A 19,251-nucleotide genomic window follows, 5' to 3' on the forward strand; every position below is an offset into this window, starting at 1 on the left:
AAGAAAAAAATTCTTTGTTTTAAATGAATGCGAGATTGAACGACAAGTTATATGTTTGGAACCAGTGGAGATCCAAATACACGGATTTTGTGACGCCAGTATGGAAGCCTATGGTGCTTGCGTGTATATAAGAAGTGTCGATAAGAATGATTGTGTCAAGATTTTATTAATTTCTGGGAAATCAAATTTGGCACCACTTAAATCATTGACCACTCCTCGACTAGAGCTAAGCGGAGCTTTAGTGTCGGTACACCTTGTTGAAAGAATTAAACGAAAAATTGATGTTTGTAATTTTGAGAATATTGTCTTTGATGGGTTTATTAATTATGACAGATTTTCTAGTTTTAACAAATTAATAAATTGCATGGTGTACATTCTAAGATTTATTGAAATAATAAAGTCTAAGAGGACTGCTAAATTTGGTGGCAGTAATCCAACAGCATGCGGAAAACAAAAGGCTTTACTTGATAATTTTAGTACAAAGGGAATGCTTTTTGACAGAAATAAACAATTTAAAGCATAACGCGTCATTGAGGTCTTCAAAACTGGTTGGTCTAACCCCCTTTTTGGACTCCTGTGGTATTATGAGGGTGCAGTGTTCTAATTTGAAATATTATGAGAAGCACCCGATATTGTTGTCATCAAAACATAAGTTCACAGTGCTATTAGTTTTATATGAGCATGAAAGACTTCTGCATGCTGGCCCACAACTTTTGTTAAGTTCTCTATGCGAAAAATATTGGCCTGTTGGAGGCAGGAATCTAGTGCACAAGATCAGTAGAAATTGTATTAAATGTTTTCGAGCTCATCTCGAGAACGGTCAAGCAAGCCAAATTATGGGTGTGCTGCCTGAATTGCGTGTCCGAGCTTCTTTGCCCTTTCAAAATGTAGATGTGGACTATGGGGGTCCCATAATGATAAGAAATAAAACTGGTCGTGGATTTCGTTTAATAAAAGCTTACATCGCCCTGTTTGTGTGCTTTAGTACCAAAGCTATCCACCTTGAGTTGGTGAGTGATCTTACATTAGCAGCTTTTATTGCGTGTTGTAGGGGGTTTGTGTCAAGAAGGGGTATCCCTAGCAATGTTTTTAGTGATAACGGCACTAAGATTGTTGGGGCTTCTTCAGATTTGCAGGATTTTGGAAATTTATTGATTTCACAATCCTCTAAATTACAAGAACAGCTTGAAAAAGATAATGTAAATTGGAATTTTATACCTGCTCATTCGCCAGACTTTGGAGGTTTATGGGAGGCGGGAGTTAAGTCCTGTAAATACCATTTAAAGCGTGTCTTGGGAACATATTCTTTAACCTTCGAAGGCTTGTCCACTTTGCTTACGCAAGTAGAGGCCATTCTGAACTCCAGACCTTTAGTTCCTATGTCCCCTAGTCCTAATGATTTTGATGTCCCGAGTCCTGGTCATTTCCTTGTTGGTCAAGATGCCGAGTAGCAGAAATAAGGACTCGTACCGGAATCATTAAACGTGCTTTGTCCAAGATTTGTGTGTTACCTGATAATGACTTGTGATTTTGATTAGACTTTTGGTTTATTTTGGAAGATATTCTTCCAAGGTGGGGGGTATGTTGTGAACGCACCTTGTATATATGTATATTTCTTTCTTGTTATTAATCTGTTCGCCGCATATACTGAATTTTGTTACCGTGGCAACAAGCTGTATTGTGGTTTCAATTTTTAGTCTTTTTTTTGCTGTCGCCCGTCGGCTAACGCTGGGCAAAAGGTAAATAGAAAAAGAAATGTAACACTTGCTTTTTAGCCTTGGTAGTGTGCGTGTGATTATTATAGCGCTACTATCTTATATTTATATATTATGTATTTTGGTTTATGTCAATTAGCAAGAGTGGATAAATGTTTTAGTTTCAAAGTACAATTTAGTTAAATAGTAAATACAGTCCACTACTTATTGGTTTATAGTTTAATGATGTAGTAAATGTGAATAAGAAGAAAGTTTAGTGTTTTATTTGCCATTACAAATGAACTAAAAAATAACGTAATCAGGAATCTCCTGTACATCATACATACGAAAAACCTGACAATATAAAATACGAAGAATTACGTGGACGGCTCAATTAAATGAGCAGACAGATAATTAATGGCACGAGTTACAAACCACTGATAACGTTGTGATACGGTCCATAAAACCAAAATTTTATTTATGGCAGTGCTTGGGGTCTCTTGAACTAGGAGAGCCCTCTTGTAAAATGTTTAATTGTTGACCATATGATGCTCGAAAAGCAGAAGTTGTAAAAGATAGGCAGTGTGAAATATCTGACACAATAAATGGGCATTGCAAGGGAACAAATCCCAATGGGGAATTCGCAGATATTCATCATAGTGACAATTTGAAAAATAAATGAAAAGGGCGATGTGTTGTAGATCGTATGAAAAATGTGAAAAATTGAGAATGAACATGACGTTCATTGCATAACTGGAAAATGCTTCTTGTAGTATTTAATATAATAGATGTTTATAAAATCAATACAGTTATTTTTTATAACCAAATTTTCTCAGTCTCCTTTAGAAAAAAATTGAGTTTCTTTTGTTTTTTTGAAATTCAATGAATTGACAGCGGCCGTCGATGGTATTCAACAGTAGCGCCCCATCCCAATTGGGACATCAACTCTTCGCCAACAACTTTAATATTTCTACTTTATACCTTTGCCACCAGATTTTTTTATTTTTCTTTTCTCATCTCTAAAGGTAATATGTCTAAACTGGTATTACCAAGAGACACGTTAGCCGACATCCTGTGATATAAAAAACTTTCCACACAGTGCCCAATTTTATCATGTGAACTGAGCATAATATTTTTGTAACTTAGTATCCTATACAGGTAAGATACTACAGTAATCCCCCAGACATAATTTATAATTACGTGGAGGAAAATAACATCTTGGCTAAGACACAGAATGGCTGTAGAAAAGATTAGCAGGAGTTTGAAGATGGACTATGGGACAAGAGTTTATTCTCACCAAAGCTTTTTTGCGAAAGTATCTTTCAATGTTCTTTGAACCTCAACTTCACATTTAGAATTGAACCTTAGCTTGAATACCAGCGTCTCACTACCAAACTGTTTTCTTACAAATTTTCTCTACGTCTCTGAGAATGGATTATTCAAAGATGCCTAACAGATCTGTATTCATGTGTGTATCAGTTGCTTTAGGATCTGTGGGAAGTGGTGCAGGATCTGAGTAATATCAGCATGTGATTCAATGTGGGTTACACCGATATATCAAAAACAAATACGAGGAAAAAAAGCGGGCTAACTATTAACTGAGATATTTCGACGAATCTCAGATATCGCACGAAGAAGATTTTCACCCAACATATCAAATGCCTTGGAGTAATCCAAGGAGACGAATATGACAGCCTTCTGTTTATCCTGTGCTGCCAATGTACTTTTAGGACATAAAATTATCAACGTAGTCAGACTATTCACTACCGGGTAGACTAACGCTATTAGGAAAGTAGCCAAGAATTTATTATACAGAGTGAGTTTTATGTATGAAACGAAGTTATCTCGGAAACGGCTTGTACGACTTGTAATACGGCCGGTATTAAGGTGGTACAACAATCTACATTGTTGTCAGATCTTTCTTCGGAAAAATAATGAAGTTTGTTATTTCAAATGGATCATCCTATATATTTTTTATGAAATATTCACAATACCTAAATTCCTAAATGGAATGAATATTCTTTGATAATTTATGCGCTAATATAAATAACAAAACTGGTGCGGTAAAATATTTATCAAAATTAGGGTGCTGAAAACCTACAACAAATGAAGACAAATCTTCAAATGTTTGTGTCATGTTAGAAGTACACATTTGTGAAGTAGAAAAATTACGAATTTTAGAAAATATATAGTAAAAGCGATTACAGCAGATGATGTATATTCTGATATTTGGCTTTGATTACCATGTCAAAAGCATCTTTTAACAACTCCATCGGTAATTAAATGCGATATCCTATCTACTTTACATATCCCTTTACTTTCATAGTCTTCTGGTACCTTGCAGAGGCTCACTATTTTTTCAAGTCACTTTGTGTAGATTGTTGTTATTCTATTTGATTAATCACTTTCCCTCAATGTCTGTAGGATCCTCCATTGGGTAAATTTCCGATTAAAGGATATTAGTTCCAGTTTTCAGTCTTTTGGATGCAGAGCTCCTTAGAAAACATACTGTTGCAGAGTCATCTGTGAAGATTGAAATTTATTTATCATTTATAATGAATTTTTCTTCATGTTTTTTCCTTGTATAAATGTTTGTTTCCGTTTGCATATTGACGTTATCATATACCCATATGTCTTCTGAGTTGATAAATCCTTTATTCTTTTTCTCTTATTTTAGCTATTTCCAGCAAGACTTTTGTCTTTAAAGGCCGCTATATTTTGTTAAACTAGTTATAATACAACTATCAAATCCAGAAATTTTCTTTAGGTTGAGTTATGCCAACTTTTTTTCCATTCGCCCTCGTCTACAATGGTCATCGTAACTACGTGTTTTTAACTACTGACGAAACATCTTCTGGTTTAATTTCACATAAATCTCAGCCAAACAATCATTCATCTCACTTAGATGAAATTTTCAATATCAATATCTGATTCACCACTATACACTGAAACGGTAACTATCTGAATGAAGTGAACCCAGCAAATGCCGTGCGAAAAAACAAAAATGACAATTGGAAAAGAGAATTGGGTAATATAATATGTTACTGTATATTATTGGACCGAAGAAAATGAAAAAAAAAAACGACTCTAGATGATTTTCGGAGTAAAATTAATTTTTTTTCAAAAAACGTCTCTTTTTTACTAGACCGGAAATTTTGACGATATCAAACATCGAAGAATTTATTTGCAGTATATCTCAAAAACAATTTTGTTTTAACCTGAACAGTAACTTTTCAGAATGATCGTTCAAAAAAGTGATCATTTAAAAATTTATTTTCATTGGTTCCATATCATCAAAATATAACTGGTAGGTTTATATTATTATGTGAAGTTTTTAGTCATGCTGTGATTCTCAAAATGGTTTAGGTGTATTCTCAGAGGTCCACGAGAAGCTCTATAATAGCAGTGTACTTGAGTTTCCTTAGTTAGATCTGATTTTTTACGAGTTGGTAATATCAATTAACTAAAGAATCAACTATCTAACTATCTATCAAAGTATAAAAAAACTCCCTTTTATAGTTTGAAGATTCAATCAAATTGAGTCGCACCACACGTAACTCAAAAGGAAAGTTCTTTGGAAATTGATCTTAGCGCAAAACAGGCAGGACTTAATTTTTTAGCATGTTTTCAAGTTTTTTTTTACACTACGTCGTTATTTCTATATATCTAGTCGTCTGTAGATAATTGAAGTATTATTCTTTTACAGTAATAGTTTTTGCATTTCGAGAGGAATTTTGGTAAGTTGATAATTTTCATCCAATTTATTATTTTCTATATTTGCCTATGAGAGATATTCTCCAGTGTACTTGTTTATCATAAAGTGAAATTTTGTATTCATATTTTCATAAACTCCGAGCAAATTTTAAATATTCATAAAATATTTTGAGTTAGAAACATGATGTAACATATATCGAACTATTTTTCTGAAAAATACGTTATATACGAGGGTTGTCTTCCTACCTAACAGAGTAACAAGTCGTTTTTCTATCAAAATTTTTCAATATAAGTTAATTTGCCGATATTTTAACATTTTTGAGATTTCTAAATAATAGTTGTCACTTTTTTCTTCAAAATTGGTATTCACATAAGTTTAACATTATCATCTGATGAAAATTAGAGAAAGGAAAAAGTCAATTAGGGCTAAAATTCGTAAATTCTCACCATGGCATACACTGTGTGAACAAGAGGGTTTTCTCTCTTTCTCAAATGTGGTCAATATTTAGTAATTTATCCCTTCATCAATCTAACGAATATACATAATACTCTCCTGATGTGATTTTACCTTTTTGGAAATAATCGGAGAACTTTTGTTCCAGAAGTGCAGTTATAGATCCAGGTTTTATCTGCAGTTATGAATCGGTGCACTTATTTTGCTTGAACCGAGTCAATAATTCAATTTAAGTACACCACTAGAGGGCGTGTTTGAAAATATAAAATTAAAATTTCTTAAAATTTATCCAGTTATTTGCCACTCTATTCACGATACTCAAAATTTTCAACAACGCGCACTTTTCATTTTACTAATTTTAGTCTATCTCTTGAAATAAGAGGTGGGGTAGATTGGGACAAAATGCCGGCTCTGTTTAGCGGATTTATATAAACTTGATGTTGTTCGAAAAAACTTTTGTCCATAGAAAATATATAAATTTGTATGTATAATATGAAAAATACCGAACTCACATGAAATAATGTGATACACAACCATCATGTTGTAATAAGATATCACCATGAATGGCTAAGGGTATGTCTTCTAAATGAAATAGCAATTAGTTTCTTGGAAAATCTGAGTATATTTCTCTACTATCTTAAAACAAAGCCCAATTATTTGTCCTCCTCTAGACCAATGACCCTAATGTTGGATAGTCTGTGTCCAAAGGGGATTATTATATGGTTTATTTAATGATTCATTCTTATTGTTAGTAAGATAAGATTTACATTTAGATAATGCCATCTACTGGCAATAGTGAGATTATGAGAACAGTTCAAATTACTGCAATCAAGCCAACTATGATCCAGAGTAAATTTTTAATGCTTGGACAAACCAGCCTAATAGACGTTCGATGAAAAATTCTCATCGTTCACACATTTCTTAAGATATCTTGCGACAGAAAAAAAATATTGACATACAATTCTCATTATTTTAATTTCAATTTAGTTCACTCCTAAAAGACTTACTCAAACTTTCATGGTTCCAGCATAATTTGTGAAGAGAAACCATAATATCTATAATATATAAGTATATTATATATATATATATATATATATATATATATATATATATATATATATATATATATATATATATATATATATATATGAAAATCGGATGAGTAGAACCAGACTAACAGGCGTTTCTTCATTTCAAGTTACCAACTCTCCCCCATTTTTTATTTAAAGGAATAGACTAAAACTTATGGAATGAAAAATACGTAGAATTTAAAAATTTAAAAACTAGTCGACGGCCCTTCTTATTTGCCTACTCACTACATTCGAATGGACTATTCCAAATTGAGTAAATGCTGCATCAAACGCGCTGAAGCTGACGCATAGTTAGTATATTGGTAATGCGTTATTTTATTCTCCAATGGCCTCTTTTGTCTTTTTTCTGTCTCTTCAATCTCAATCCGACAATCGTCCGGTACCATTTGGTAAATTTTTCTGATGATATCGAAGTTGCTGACTATCTTAAATGCCCACAATTTTTCGATCGTAAATTATTGTCTGTGTGTGTCTTTTATTTGCGCCATATTTCCTTGAAAAACAAATATTTGATAACAACTTTTACAGAAGTTATTCCATTTTTGGAATAATTTTTGCAACTACTCACGAAAATGATTTTGGAACAAAAACTAAGCATTGAATCATTAAATGAACCTGAAATTCAATTACAAGTTATAAATTATAATAATAAATGCTAACATCTTTAGGTTGAGGTCGGAAACTTTTCAAATCACCCTTCGATATTGACACAAATTTAAATACAAAATAATACACATTGGTTGCTTTCATATTAATAAAGTTCGTATTGGTCAAATGTCACATGACATTCTGTATATTTATTTGAAGAAAGCGCACATTTAGAAATACAAATCGACGTGTCCACACTCTCATTTATTTATTAACGAAATAATTCAAGATTTTCTCCATGTTTTCAATACCCTTTTTTAAAAATAGGAGGAGTTTTGAGAAAATATTATACATGCAAATCAGTTCACTTTCGCGTGCATTTAAACCAATTGTCGAAGCTTTTTTGCATTTCTATTTCGATTGAGGTACCACCAAAACAAGTGACTTGAACGCATAAACCGTTTCCTCGGTAATCAAAAAACGTTGAGCTTGCAGTTCATTTTTGATTTACCGATATATATTTTGACTGTTCAAATCGTTTTTGTTTGAACTGATGTGTGAACTGAGTTGTTATGGTAGAGAATGATTCGTCTTCTGCGATTGGTTTCCCCAATTTTTTCGACCATTTTTGCCAAATAAATGGTGGTGCACCATTCAGAATAGGCTTGTTTCCACTAAGAATAAATCGAATGGCTTTAAGTTTCCAATGATAATTTGTAAATAAAATCGACAAAATAGGGTATGACATTAAACACCAATCAGAAAAGCGTGACGTCACATCTCGCGAAACGCTATGTTGTAGCTGTCATTTTTCGAATTTTCAGCAATTATTGTTAAATTAGTAAAATTAGTTTTTAGTTTAATCTTGAATGACAGGTATAATTGGCCATGGAATCAAGATTTCACGAAGCAAACTGCAGTAATTTGTTCAAAATTGACGCCGTTTTGCTTGAAAATTTTTTTTGCAATAAACACCTACTTTTGTTCATCGGAAGTTCACAATTTTAAAACTTATATGTAAGTATTATGTGAAGAACAAACATAGTCTTATTCAATTAGCAGTTTCAGTCAGAAAGTCGCATTCACCCACTGTGGAATGAAAATACTTAACTGATTTTGAGGTTAGTTCCAATAACTTTAACTTATGGAAAGACAACCAGATGATAGTAACAGTTATTTTTAGTGACGTGTGAAAATTGGTAGGAGTCATGTGTAGATTGGACAATAAGGTGATCGGTAAATATATTTTTAATAGATGAAATTGAAGCAGGTAGTCAATGTGTACATATTGCAATCTGCTTATAAGGAAGGGAGATGAAATTGATGGCTTGCAGAATGCTAGTTCACCTGTATGAACGCTGCAAGTTGGTGAACTTAGAGATGATTTGACTGGAAATTGTGACGTTGTAACTGCGTAGCCTACTCCTATTTCATTCTTAGATCATAGTAGCCACTAATTGTCATTTTGTTAAAACCATTTTCGATTTCTTATTTGGGTGTTGACTGTTTATCACATCTCGTGAGAGATGTATTGAATTTAGGAAGGTTAATGGTCTATGGTAGGGTAGTGTGAATAGGTAAAGGGCTTGTTTGCGAGAGACCTATGCCATCTAGAAGCTGTGATAGAATAAATGAGACGGGCTTTATTGGTGGATTGGAAATCACGATTGAATTTGGTCAAGATAAATGTTTCAAGTATCTGTAAACAATTCAAATGAACACGATCTTTATTAAAAATGTCAAACTTTATAATGGCATTGTCAAAGTTAAAATATCGATATCAGTGCTGCCAAATCTCAAAACGTAAGTAGTAGTTCTCGTATCCGATCTACTGTTAATCTTCTTGGTAGTTTACGATCATTAACACCCAAGATGTTGGGTCAACATCGTTCCTACCTTTGTTAACTATCATTTATATATTTTGTTACAAACCACTCTTCTTATTATTATTTTTTTGCGGAGTTGGGATTATATTATACGTTCCAGCGAGACGATATAAAACGAAATATGTTCTTAACTTTCATATCTTTTATCTAATTTTATCTATATCGCTCTGCATCTCACAAAGCTGCTTCTCATTTAAAAAGTTTCACGAGATATACTCTTGGCACAACCAAAAACACCATCTTGTACTTATACTTGAAGTTCGTTCATGGAACAAACTAATGGCGTAACTCGAATTAAGGAAAGTTGTAAAACCTAGACATGAAAGGCGCTCACTCTAAACTTTCCCATATAAATTATTGCAGCTGAAATTGTAGTTAATTTACTTTCGCTGTTTGTGTATTCCTTAGTGACATTAGATTTCCTGGAGTCAGTGTTGATTTGTACACTTGCGCCCATTCCTCCCATACTTGGTGGTTGATTAGAATAACAAGAGGGTGAATTAAATTTGAGATAATTATGTGCAAAATTTACAATCTCTTATTTGCAATTATTACCCCTTTGCAATGATTTGTATCTATTTTATAATTTCATCGACAAAGCAATAATATGAAAATATAAAAAATATGAAAATATACAATAAACATTTGACTTCATATATTAATTATAATAAATTTCTTTAATTTCTTATTTCGTAAATTTTTTGATACATCAATGTATCTAAATGTTTCTGATTTTAGATTTCTTTTGTTTAAAAATTAGTTTCTTTAATAATTTTTGGAAGAAATTTAAAATTATTAAAAAAACTGATTTTAAAACAGAAGAGACCTGAAATAAAGAACATTTAGAATCATAAATTGAAATATATATAAGTTGATTTAATAACTTTTTGGCACTGAAGATGATGGATTTTTTTACCAGATTGGAAGTGGGTATAGTTGAGTAAATGCCCAAATTCATTCTTCTAGTAGAGTAGGCATGAATGAGTTGTGAAAGAGTTTGATATCCAAACAAATAGATTCTAAAATGAAGAGATCTGGGAGTTTTACTACTCAAACCAAAAATATAACAAGAAGGTCTTTTTTGTGATTTGAAGATACATTCAAAGATGTGCAAATTACAAGACCCACAGAAAGGTAAACCATAGCAAAGATGCGATTAGAATAACGGGTAATAAATTGTTAAAGCAATACGAGGTGTTCAGACACGGATTCAATCGCAAAACAAGCAACTTGATCGAATTTGAGGATCGTATCAAGTCACAAAAGTTTTCTCATCGTTTAAACTGACACCGTTCGCATCAAACCAGGACTAAATAGTAAAGAGATTTTGGTAGAATGTGAAGCTTGTGAATTCACCATTAATTCGTAAGTCTGTGACATCATTGATGAATACTAAAAAAAGAACTGGACCCAAAACTAAACCCCGAAGTACACCATTGCTAGCTGACAATTTACTTGAAACTTTGCCATTAGCTCTTACCAATTGTTTTCGACATTCAAGGTAAGATACAAACCATTTTAAGGAAATACTTTGGATGCCGTAATATTCTAGTCTTTTAATCAGAATTTCGTGATCAACGCAATCGAAGGATTTGCGAAATCAAAAATACCGAAGCCGTATTTGAATTTATTGTTAAGTGAAGTATATTTTTCGTTAAAAACAGCAAACATAGCGTCACTAGTGCATTTATTAGGTAGGAAACTAAATTGTTGAGCTATCCAGATTATATATTTAAAAAGAAAAGGTTTTTCATCAGTCGTTCAATTATTTTCCCACTCCCCTTGTGCAGGAGAACAATTATAGCTGTTTTTAGACATCTAGGGAAAAACCCCTATTTAAACGATTTGTTGATTGGAGAACATGAAACATCACTTTTGGAAACTTAAAAAATCACTAAGTTGATAACCCATCGATGCCGCAGGAAGTCTTGTTTTGAATGCTGAGGAGCTCAAACCTATCTACAGGTCTTCTTCAACTCTTGATAGGAGGAAAAAAGGGGAATGGGAAGAAAGAGGATGTCGAGGCTCCACAATTGGAAATGTATAAGAACCACAGGAAAATTGTTTCTTGCCACCAGAGACTGGATAAAATGATTAGAAGTGATCGCAAATATCCATTAATTGATAGTAGAATAAGAAGAAGAAGGACATTCTTCTTGGTAAACAAAGTAGTTGCACTCTATTATAATGTCTTTGAGACAGTAAAGTTGAACGAGAGCTTTGGGTAGGAAAAAACTGGCAGATAAGAAGAGATATGGAGCTTAGCAAGAAGGTTATAGTCCAGAATTCATTAGTAGCTCGTGACAGAGTCTTCCTTCAAAACTGGGCATTAAACATTTACAAAAAAATTTCTCTTTTCACCATGGAAAAGATTCGAGATGTTTTCTTCTATTACTTTCAAATTAGACTAGTTACAGAATTATTACTATAGAAATTCTATAACTGAGCCAGAGCTGAAAGCTTGGACGACTTCCGTTTCTGTGATACAGAATTTTCTCGAAAATAAAGAATTTGAAAATAATATTGAACTTATAGAAGTCCTTCTAATATAATCAAAAAGTATGGGATGCATTAACATAAAACTCTAGATCCCCAATAATAATCTAGATAAATTTGTGTAAAATTTAGTAGAAGAACCCTGGACGAATAAAAAAGTTTCAGATAAGTGTAATAGTTTAGTTCCTTAAAATTTGAATCAAGCGGTTCCTTCAGACTGATCTAAACAACAAAATATGCATTAAAAACATTTTTCCAACAGACAATAAATACTTTCAGATGTTGAGCCTAAACACTGCGAAGAAGTACCCGGTTAAATATACAAATTTAACATAAATTTTTACCTGAAAAAAATATTCTTTGTGAATAAGCTAATTATCTTATCAATTACTCAAATTGATACCTTTTACTGGAAGATACTAGCGGCGCTGGGTGTTAAGGACCTGATTTACTTGATTGCAATATGGAAAAGCTTGAGAAAGAGGCAAGGACCTGGCAACGGAAGAGATAGGGAAGGGGAGTTAAATGGTGCTGACTGAAAAGTCAGCAAGGGCATCACAATGGGCCTAAGGCCTCCGAGTGGATCTCTGTTGAAAAGTGGAGATCACCCTGTTAACTTAACCTAACCTAACCTTTGCCATTGAAAATCGTCTGCTTTGAAATGAGAGCATGAATCTTTTTCCTGTATTTTGAATACAAATAGCCACTTTTGTCTTTGGTCTACCTTCGTATGAAATCTACAATTTTATATTGTGAGAAGTTAATCGACTTATCGATAAATAAAGTTGAGTTACGTCATTGATACTCACCTATGGAATGGAAGGTTGGGATTCAAATAATTCACTTTTACACGTTGTCTTAACACTAATATGTAACTTACACAATATCCAATCACTTCACTTCACTTCACAACTTTATTCAAAATTCTTTCTCAAATAAAGGCAGTCATTTTACCGCAAACGAATACATAGCGATATTGTCTAGCTTGATAAAAATTATTTTCTTGGTCATGAAATATTTTTTTATAGATCAATTTTGGAAAATATTGTCCATTAACCAAATTTAGTGAGGACTATGACGATATATAAATAAATATTTGTGAAACGTAGCAAGCGTTAAAATAATAAACATTAATTGTAAAATTTGACAGCATTGAGGTCTACTGTAAGTTGGCTTCAATTATTACTGCGCGCCTAGAGGGCGCCCTAAATGGGTGGGGTAAAAAGCGAGTAGTGCGTTGGGTATCTAGATATGTTCTATACACCTGGCAAAACACGTTTTCGTTACTATTATAAAATTTGTGCAGTAGTGGTTTGAAACGAACGTATCGAAAACCACCTGTGACGAAAAACATGAGCAACGTATCAATCACAAATTTCTCATTAAATTGAGAAAAACTCCGACTGAGTGCTATAAAGAGGCGTTTGGGACAATTATCTACCTCGTGCGCGTGTTTTTGAGTGGTGTAAGCGGTTTTTGAGGACCTAGAGAGCACTGAAGATGACCAGCGCCCTGTAACTGTATCAACTCCGGAAACAGTAACCAAAATCAACCAAATTGTGCGTGCAGATCGTCGCATGATCATACGGATGATTGAGAAGCTGTAAACGCCGATAAAGAAACTATTAGAAAAATTTTACACGAGGAATAACACTTGACAAAAGTTTGTGCGAAGTTAGTGCCAAAAAATCTCAGTCCTGACCAAAAGCTCTTGCGTCAACGGGTCTGCTCAATTTTCCTTGAAAGGTTAGAAAACGATCTGCCTTGTGTATGTGACGAGGGGAGGAGAGTATATTGAAGGGGAGCCTTCGAATTTGGAATAATTTTTATAATAAAACCCTTTTTAGTAACCAGTCTCGTTATTGTTGAAACTCAGAAATTACAGCTAATGAAATTATTCTAATTATATTTTTGAAAATACCATATTATATATAGTCAGCAACTGTTAAAATTTTTTAGCAACCGATGTTCTGTAAAATGTCATCAACACGGGCAAATGATGATGGACATTTTTCAATTACGGCTCCAATTATATTTAAATTTATGACTATTAAAAAAAAATTTGAATTGATCTTAGATTATTGTCTCGTAAAAGGTACTGTTGCAATTAACCATACGATTCTTCTACATTTATAATATGCGAGGGAATCCTCTTTCTTGATTTTTAGTTCTTAATATTAACTCGTGAAGCTTTCTGTAATACTTCAATAGCCAATAATAATATCATTATGGAACCGAAACTACTTACATTGAGGGTATAATCCTTTTTAATCTTTCTATTTCCGAAAATCGATACGTTCTAACCCGGAAAAGTCGGTGAGTGGGAAAATTTATCGATGGCCAACATGCACGCCATAATTAACTCGTCGTAAAATTATCGAGTAATTTTTTATTCTTAAAATCAACTTACTGAAATGAAAATAGGATGTCTAGTCTATAAAATTAACGAATGATGAAGCCAAATAAAAATACTTTCAAATCATCACCTTTATTAGATATAACAACATAATGAAGTCAGTTTTCAATTAATTTGTTTAGTTTGTCCCTATGGATGATTTACATAATTGTAGTCTCATCGCACTTTGACTTATCCACAATTACAAATTAGCATTTTTATTCTCTCATAAAAAAGTGATTCATTAAATGTTTTCAAGAATCAATCGACTATAAAAGTGGTAAATAATAATAAAATTGCATTATTTAAACAGATGCACTTAATTGTAGTCCTACATGGAAATCATTATTATACCTCCTTAACTTGCTAAAACTGAATATTAAATTATAAAACGTAAATAGACGAGAAAAATGTTTCTGTCTGTAAGGGCGTTTGGTTTAAACAGGGCACCAGACGTGAACTGATCCCTTTTTGTACCCCATTCGTTTTTTTGCTTGGAAAACAAAATTTCCAGGTATATTTCAAAGAAATTGTGTACATATGCCTTCCGATAGCTCCGGCCAATAGAAATGCATTTATATTTACGATTCGATGTTTTCATTGGTACACAGTGGAGATGATGAGTTTACTTGAATTGACGGTTTGTTAGATGTTTAAGGGGAGTAAACATTATGTTTCATTTCTTAATTTGGTATGTCGTGCGTATTTATGAAATATTGATTGCTCCTCGCTTAACTGTCTTTTGCAATTGATATTCAAAGAAGTATAGACACTTATGTTTCACCCTCTGTACAGCCCGTATTTAACCGCCAGCGATTATCACCTCTTCCTTAAGCTAAAGGAACACTTGGGTGGCAAACGCTAGGGCACCATCTATAAAAGTGTGTTGGAAAAATGGAGACTAGGCTGAAAAATAGAAAATGTATAAGATAAACATCTATTTGTAAACAATAATCTTAATTTTGGTACAACCCTCCCAGTAGATAGAATATCACCAAATAATTAATTAATTGGTAATTATTGAAGGACTAGAAATATTTTTCAGTACGACACTATTTGGAGCTATTTGAAGTATTATTTTCAATGTTTCACAGTAGATAGAAAATCTCATTTTATTTCTAGTGTATAATCACGTGATGTAGATACAAAATTGTAATTATATATAAAACTGATATTTTTGTTTTCTCTTCGATTTAATTGAATATTACATCTATATAACAGGTTACATAATAATTTTAAATCCAACAGATATAAATAAAGTAATTAATTTTTTCTAAACTTGTATACGCATATGATTCTAGCTTGCCGACTAACGATACGTCGACCTTCAGTTGTTCATTGATTGCAAGTTAATAAGATAAAGTTTGTTCGGGACATGACGGCAACGCTGCGAATCAGCTGTTTAATTATTTTACTAACAAAAAATGGTTACCTCCTTTTTGTTCACTAGTAGATAATAAATTTTGGTATACAGTTATTTGATAGAGATTTTTAATTGACCCAACTCTAATCGATAACGTGTATTTGTGTTTACTAATATAGGTTTATCACTAAAGAGTGTATTAGTTTCGCATAGACGTAATTTTATCAAAACGTGTAGTGTAATTCAGTGACGTATACCTTTCTAGTAAGTTGACAACAGGTAATTGATCTTTCTTTTGGTATTTTTATAAGGTTTATAAAAATTAGATTCCAATTAATTATAAATTAATGTTCACTAGAATGTAGTGTAACAGAATTTTTTATTAGGAATGTTAATGATGTGATTCATAATATACAATGCGGTCTAATTTTAATGTTATTATATACTATGAAAAAAAACTTGAAACAGGTTGGTTTTTATTCTTAAATTTACAATTCACAGTATGAAAATATTATCCTCCTCCAGTATACTGAATTATAAGCACCCCTTCGAAAATTTCAAATAAAAAAGGGGGTCGTGTGGCACCTCAGTCCTCTGTTTTGCAATATAGTTTTTTTAATTTGGTACAATCATAACTGAGAAAATGAATTTTTAAGATGTAAAATTTTGATAATGTTTCTATCACAAACTTGGATAAACTTCCGAAAAATGCAAAGAGGAATGGGATGGTAAAAATGATAGGGGATGGTCACAATTGAATAAGGATTAAGAAAATATACATGGGATCGAGCGCATGCGCGGAAAACGCGAATCAAAAAAGGCTTATTCCGTGCCACGAAAAAGGAAAGGAAAATAGAAATACGGTAGTAAACGCACCGGACCTAACCTAACCTAACTTAACCTAACCTGACCGAATCGATAGCATCGACGTATTTCCTGATCCCGAAAGAGCAATGAAACTAATACAAATAAATGAAAAGCAATTTTATTCCACAAAAATTTAGTCACTTTCTTCATCCTCTACCATTAGAGGTCGATCATTCTTTCCAGGATACAAAAATTTCATATCTACAATGATTGCATCGAATGGATTCACATTTTTTCGCCGGACTCGCCGTTTCCAGAGAAATTCACAAAGATGCAGGTCCAAGCTACTTCTGATTCCCACCCTCGATATTCTTCTTCTCATGTGCCTCCAGCTGGAATCAATATTTTGGGTGTAGGCCCCTGTTTCAGGGTCAACAAAGTGCTTTTGATGGTTGGATATTTCTGCTCCTACTCACCTGCGCACGAAATGACCGCGAGTTCGGGAGAATTTCAAAAATATCGACGCCACCTTAAAAGATATTAATATACTTATGTCATTTATCAATTACGATTGACGATAATTGGTAGGATTTTTGGAGTTTTATAAGGAATCTCACTTAACCTAACCACGTATTTTCAACTACTGATATTTTTTGCCTATATCAAGATTTTCCATGAAACAAAAAAAACTCAAATTCCTCCATCCAGTACCGTCATAAAATTTCTTTGCTTTTTGCAAGTACTCTACTTTGGCGGAAGGAAATTGGATTTTTATCTGAAGACAGATTTCGGGAAAAGCATATAAAGAATATGACGGTGCTGGATGAAGTAATTTGCAGAGTTTTTTGTGCCATAAAAAATATAAATACGGGCACAAAAAATCAGTAGCTAAAAAACATGTTTAGGTTAGGTTAGGAGAATATTTTTTTCATCCTCTTTCCGTACGAAACGTTGAAAATCTTTTTAGATTTAGATACAATCATCTAGCGTGTGATAGAGTATCTGGTGAAAATTTGAAGCTTATCGGTGGGTGCATTTTTCAATGTAACTTACAATTAAATTAAATATTCAAAATGACCACCATTCACTTCTTAATAATAACCGATGCGATTTTGGAATCTTCTTACATCATTTTGTATGGCCTCATGAGTTATTTTGTTAATCTCTTCCGTTATCCTAACTTTTAAATCAGGAGTATTGTCTGGACTATTCAAATAAACTTATTATTAAATAATCTTATAAGAAGTAATCAAGAGGAGTCCAATCGGGAGGTCTAGCCGTACATTCAAACATTCCACGTCTTCCAATCCACCTTTTGGAAAAAACCTTGTTTAATTAATTCCTCACTATACGTGCAAAATGCGATGGAGCTCCGACTTTTTGATACTAAATAGATCGATCAATTTCATTTGGATGATTAACATGTAATGTAGGCATTAAGAAGTTATTCAAAAAATCTAGATAAACCTCACCATTAGCTGTGCTCTCACAAAAATAAGAGCTAATAAATTCATTGTTAATGATACCAGCTCAAACGTTCACTATTTTTAGGATATTGAGAGTGAGGCTCACACATTCAGTAAGGATTTTCTCTGCTCAAATATCAGTTTTGTTTGTTAAACGTTTCGTTTAAATGAAACGTCGCTTCATCGGAAAAAAACCAACTGCAAATTTATATGCGTTCAATCTGTCCATCATCAATTCTCAGAATTTTGTCTTCTATCAGGATCATCTTCATTTAATTTCTGAACGAACTAAAATTTGTAAGGGTGTTTTTTTTATATAAAACTCTCATTACCGGCGCATATTTATATTTATATTACAAAATAGTTACATAAAAAGGATTCTGTGTTTGGAATAACTTATCGAAATTATTTGTTGGTGCACGGTGGTTAGGCTTGTGATTTTTTATCAAAAAATATTTTATTTGAGATCGTAGTTGATTTCAAAGTACTTTTTAATATTATATTGAAAATACATATGACATACTCATGGCTTTCCCCAAGGAGGGACAGTTGTCTACGTTTTAGTAATACTTTCAGGTAAGTATTATTAAATAAAACAAAGTTTATTTTGTTCTAATAAGTAAGTAAATATATTATATTATTATAAGGATCTTTACATTCGTTATACAATATTAAACTTACATAAGCTGAATAGATAATCACTAAAAATAATCAATCATACATTGGAGACTTATTCATCTACATTTAAATTTTCGCCGCTTTCATCAATTGGTTCGTTTGGCTCAGCAGGAATTAATAGCTGCATTGTCTCAGGCAAAAATAATTTTGAAGCGATTTTCTTGGTCTTTCTCATGGAACTAATAAATGGGTCGGATGTTAATAGTAACCTATGATAAATGTATAAGTTGAATTCTTCCCTCGAAAACTTGCGAGCAAAGTTTAGGCGATAAGAACTAAAATGTTTATTGCGGGCCTCAGCAGCTTCTTCCGAAAATTGCCCTATCGGCAACAACGAATTTTCTATTATTGAAGCTCCATGAATTAAGATCTTATGCATCGTTGGAGTCATAGGATGCCAGCCATATAACTCAACATATAGTTTCGCAGTTTCCATGGCGTATTTATCATATTTTGCTACGTCAATCTTATGGCCACTTGTTATGGCTTCTAATATCACTTTTAATCTAATAATCAAGTCATAACTTATCTCAGTGATTTCTGCAGCCAATTCAGGGTTCTCGAAGAATCTTCTGCTGATATTTCCATCGTTTGTGTTTCCGAAGTTACTTTTTGGCAT

At 32.8% G+C, this 19,251-nt stretch overlaps 2 protein-coding genes across 6 annotated transcripts in view; both read left to right on the top strand.

The window, feature by feature from the left end:
• Window positions 1-19,251, top strand: part of LOC130448472 (complexin) — a 535,599-nt gene that overhangs the window by 26,198 nt on the left and 490,150 nt on the right. The window contains exon 2 of one of the 5 annotated variants that reach the window (XM_056785885.1): window positions 5,401-5,431. The exons of 1 other annotated variant lie outside the window; for it this stretch is intronic. The gene's annotated coding sequence lies outside the window, so the exon portion shown is untranslated. Of the gene's footprint in view, window positions 1-5,400; window positions 5,432-15,714; window positions 15,961-19,251 lie in introns of those variants that run through there. 3 more of the 5 variants (XM_056785881.1, XM_056785886.1, XM_056785882.1) reach the window with 3 other exon arrangements.
• Window positions 585-1,451, top strand: LOC130448253 (uncharacterized). The gene has a single exon (XM_056785534.1). It carries the CDS (start codon window positions 585-587, stop codon window positions 1,449-1,451), a length of 867 nt encoding a protein of 288 aa, XP_056641512.1.

This window comes from Diorhabda sublineata, chromosome 8 (genome assembly GCF_026230105.1).
Source record: "Diorhabda sublineata isolate icDioSubl1.1 chromosome 8, icDioSubl1.1, whole genome shotgun sequence".
Taxonomy (NCBI): domain Eukaryota; kingdom Metazoa; phylum Arthropoda; class Insecta; order Coleoptera; family Chrysomelidae; genus Diorhabda; species Diorhabda sublineata.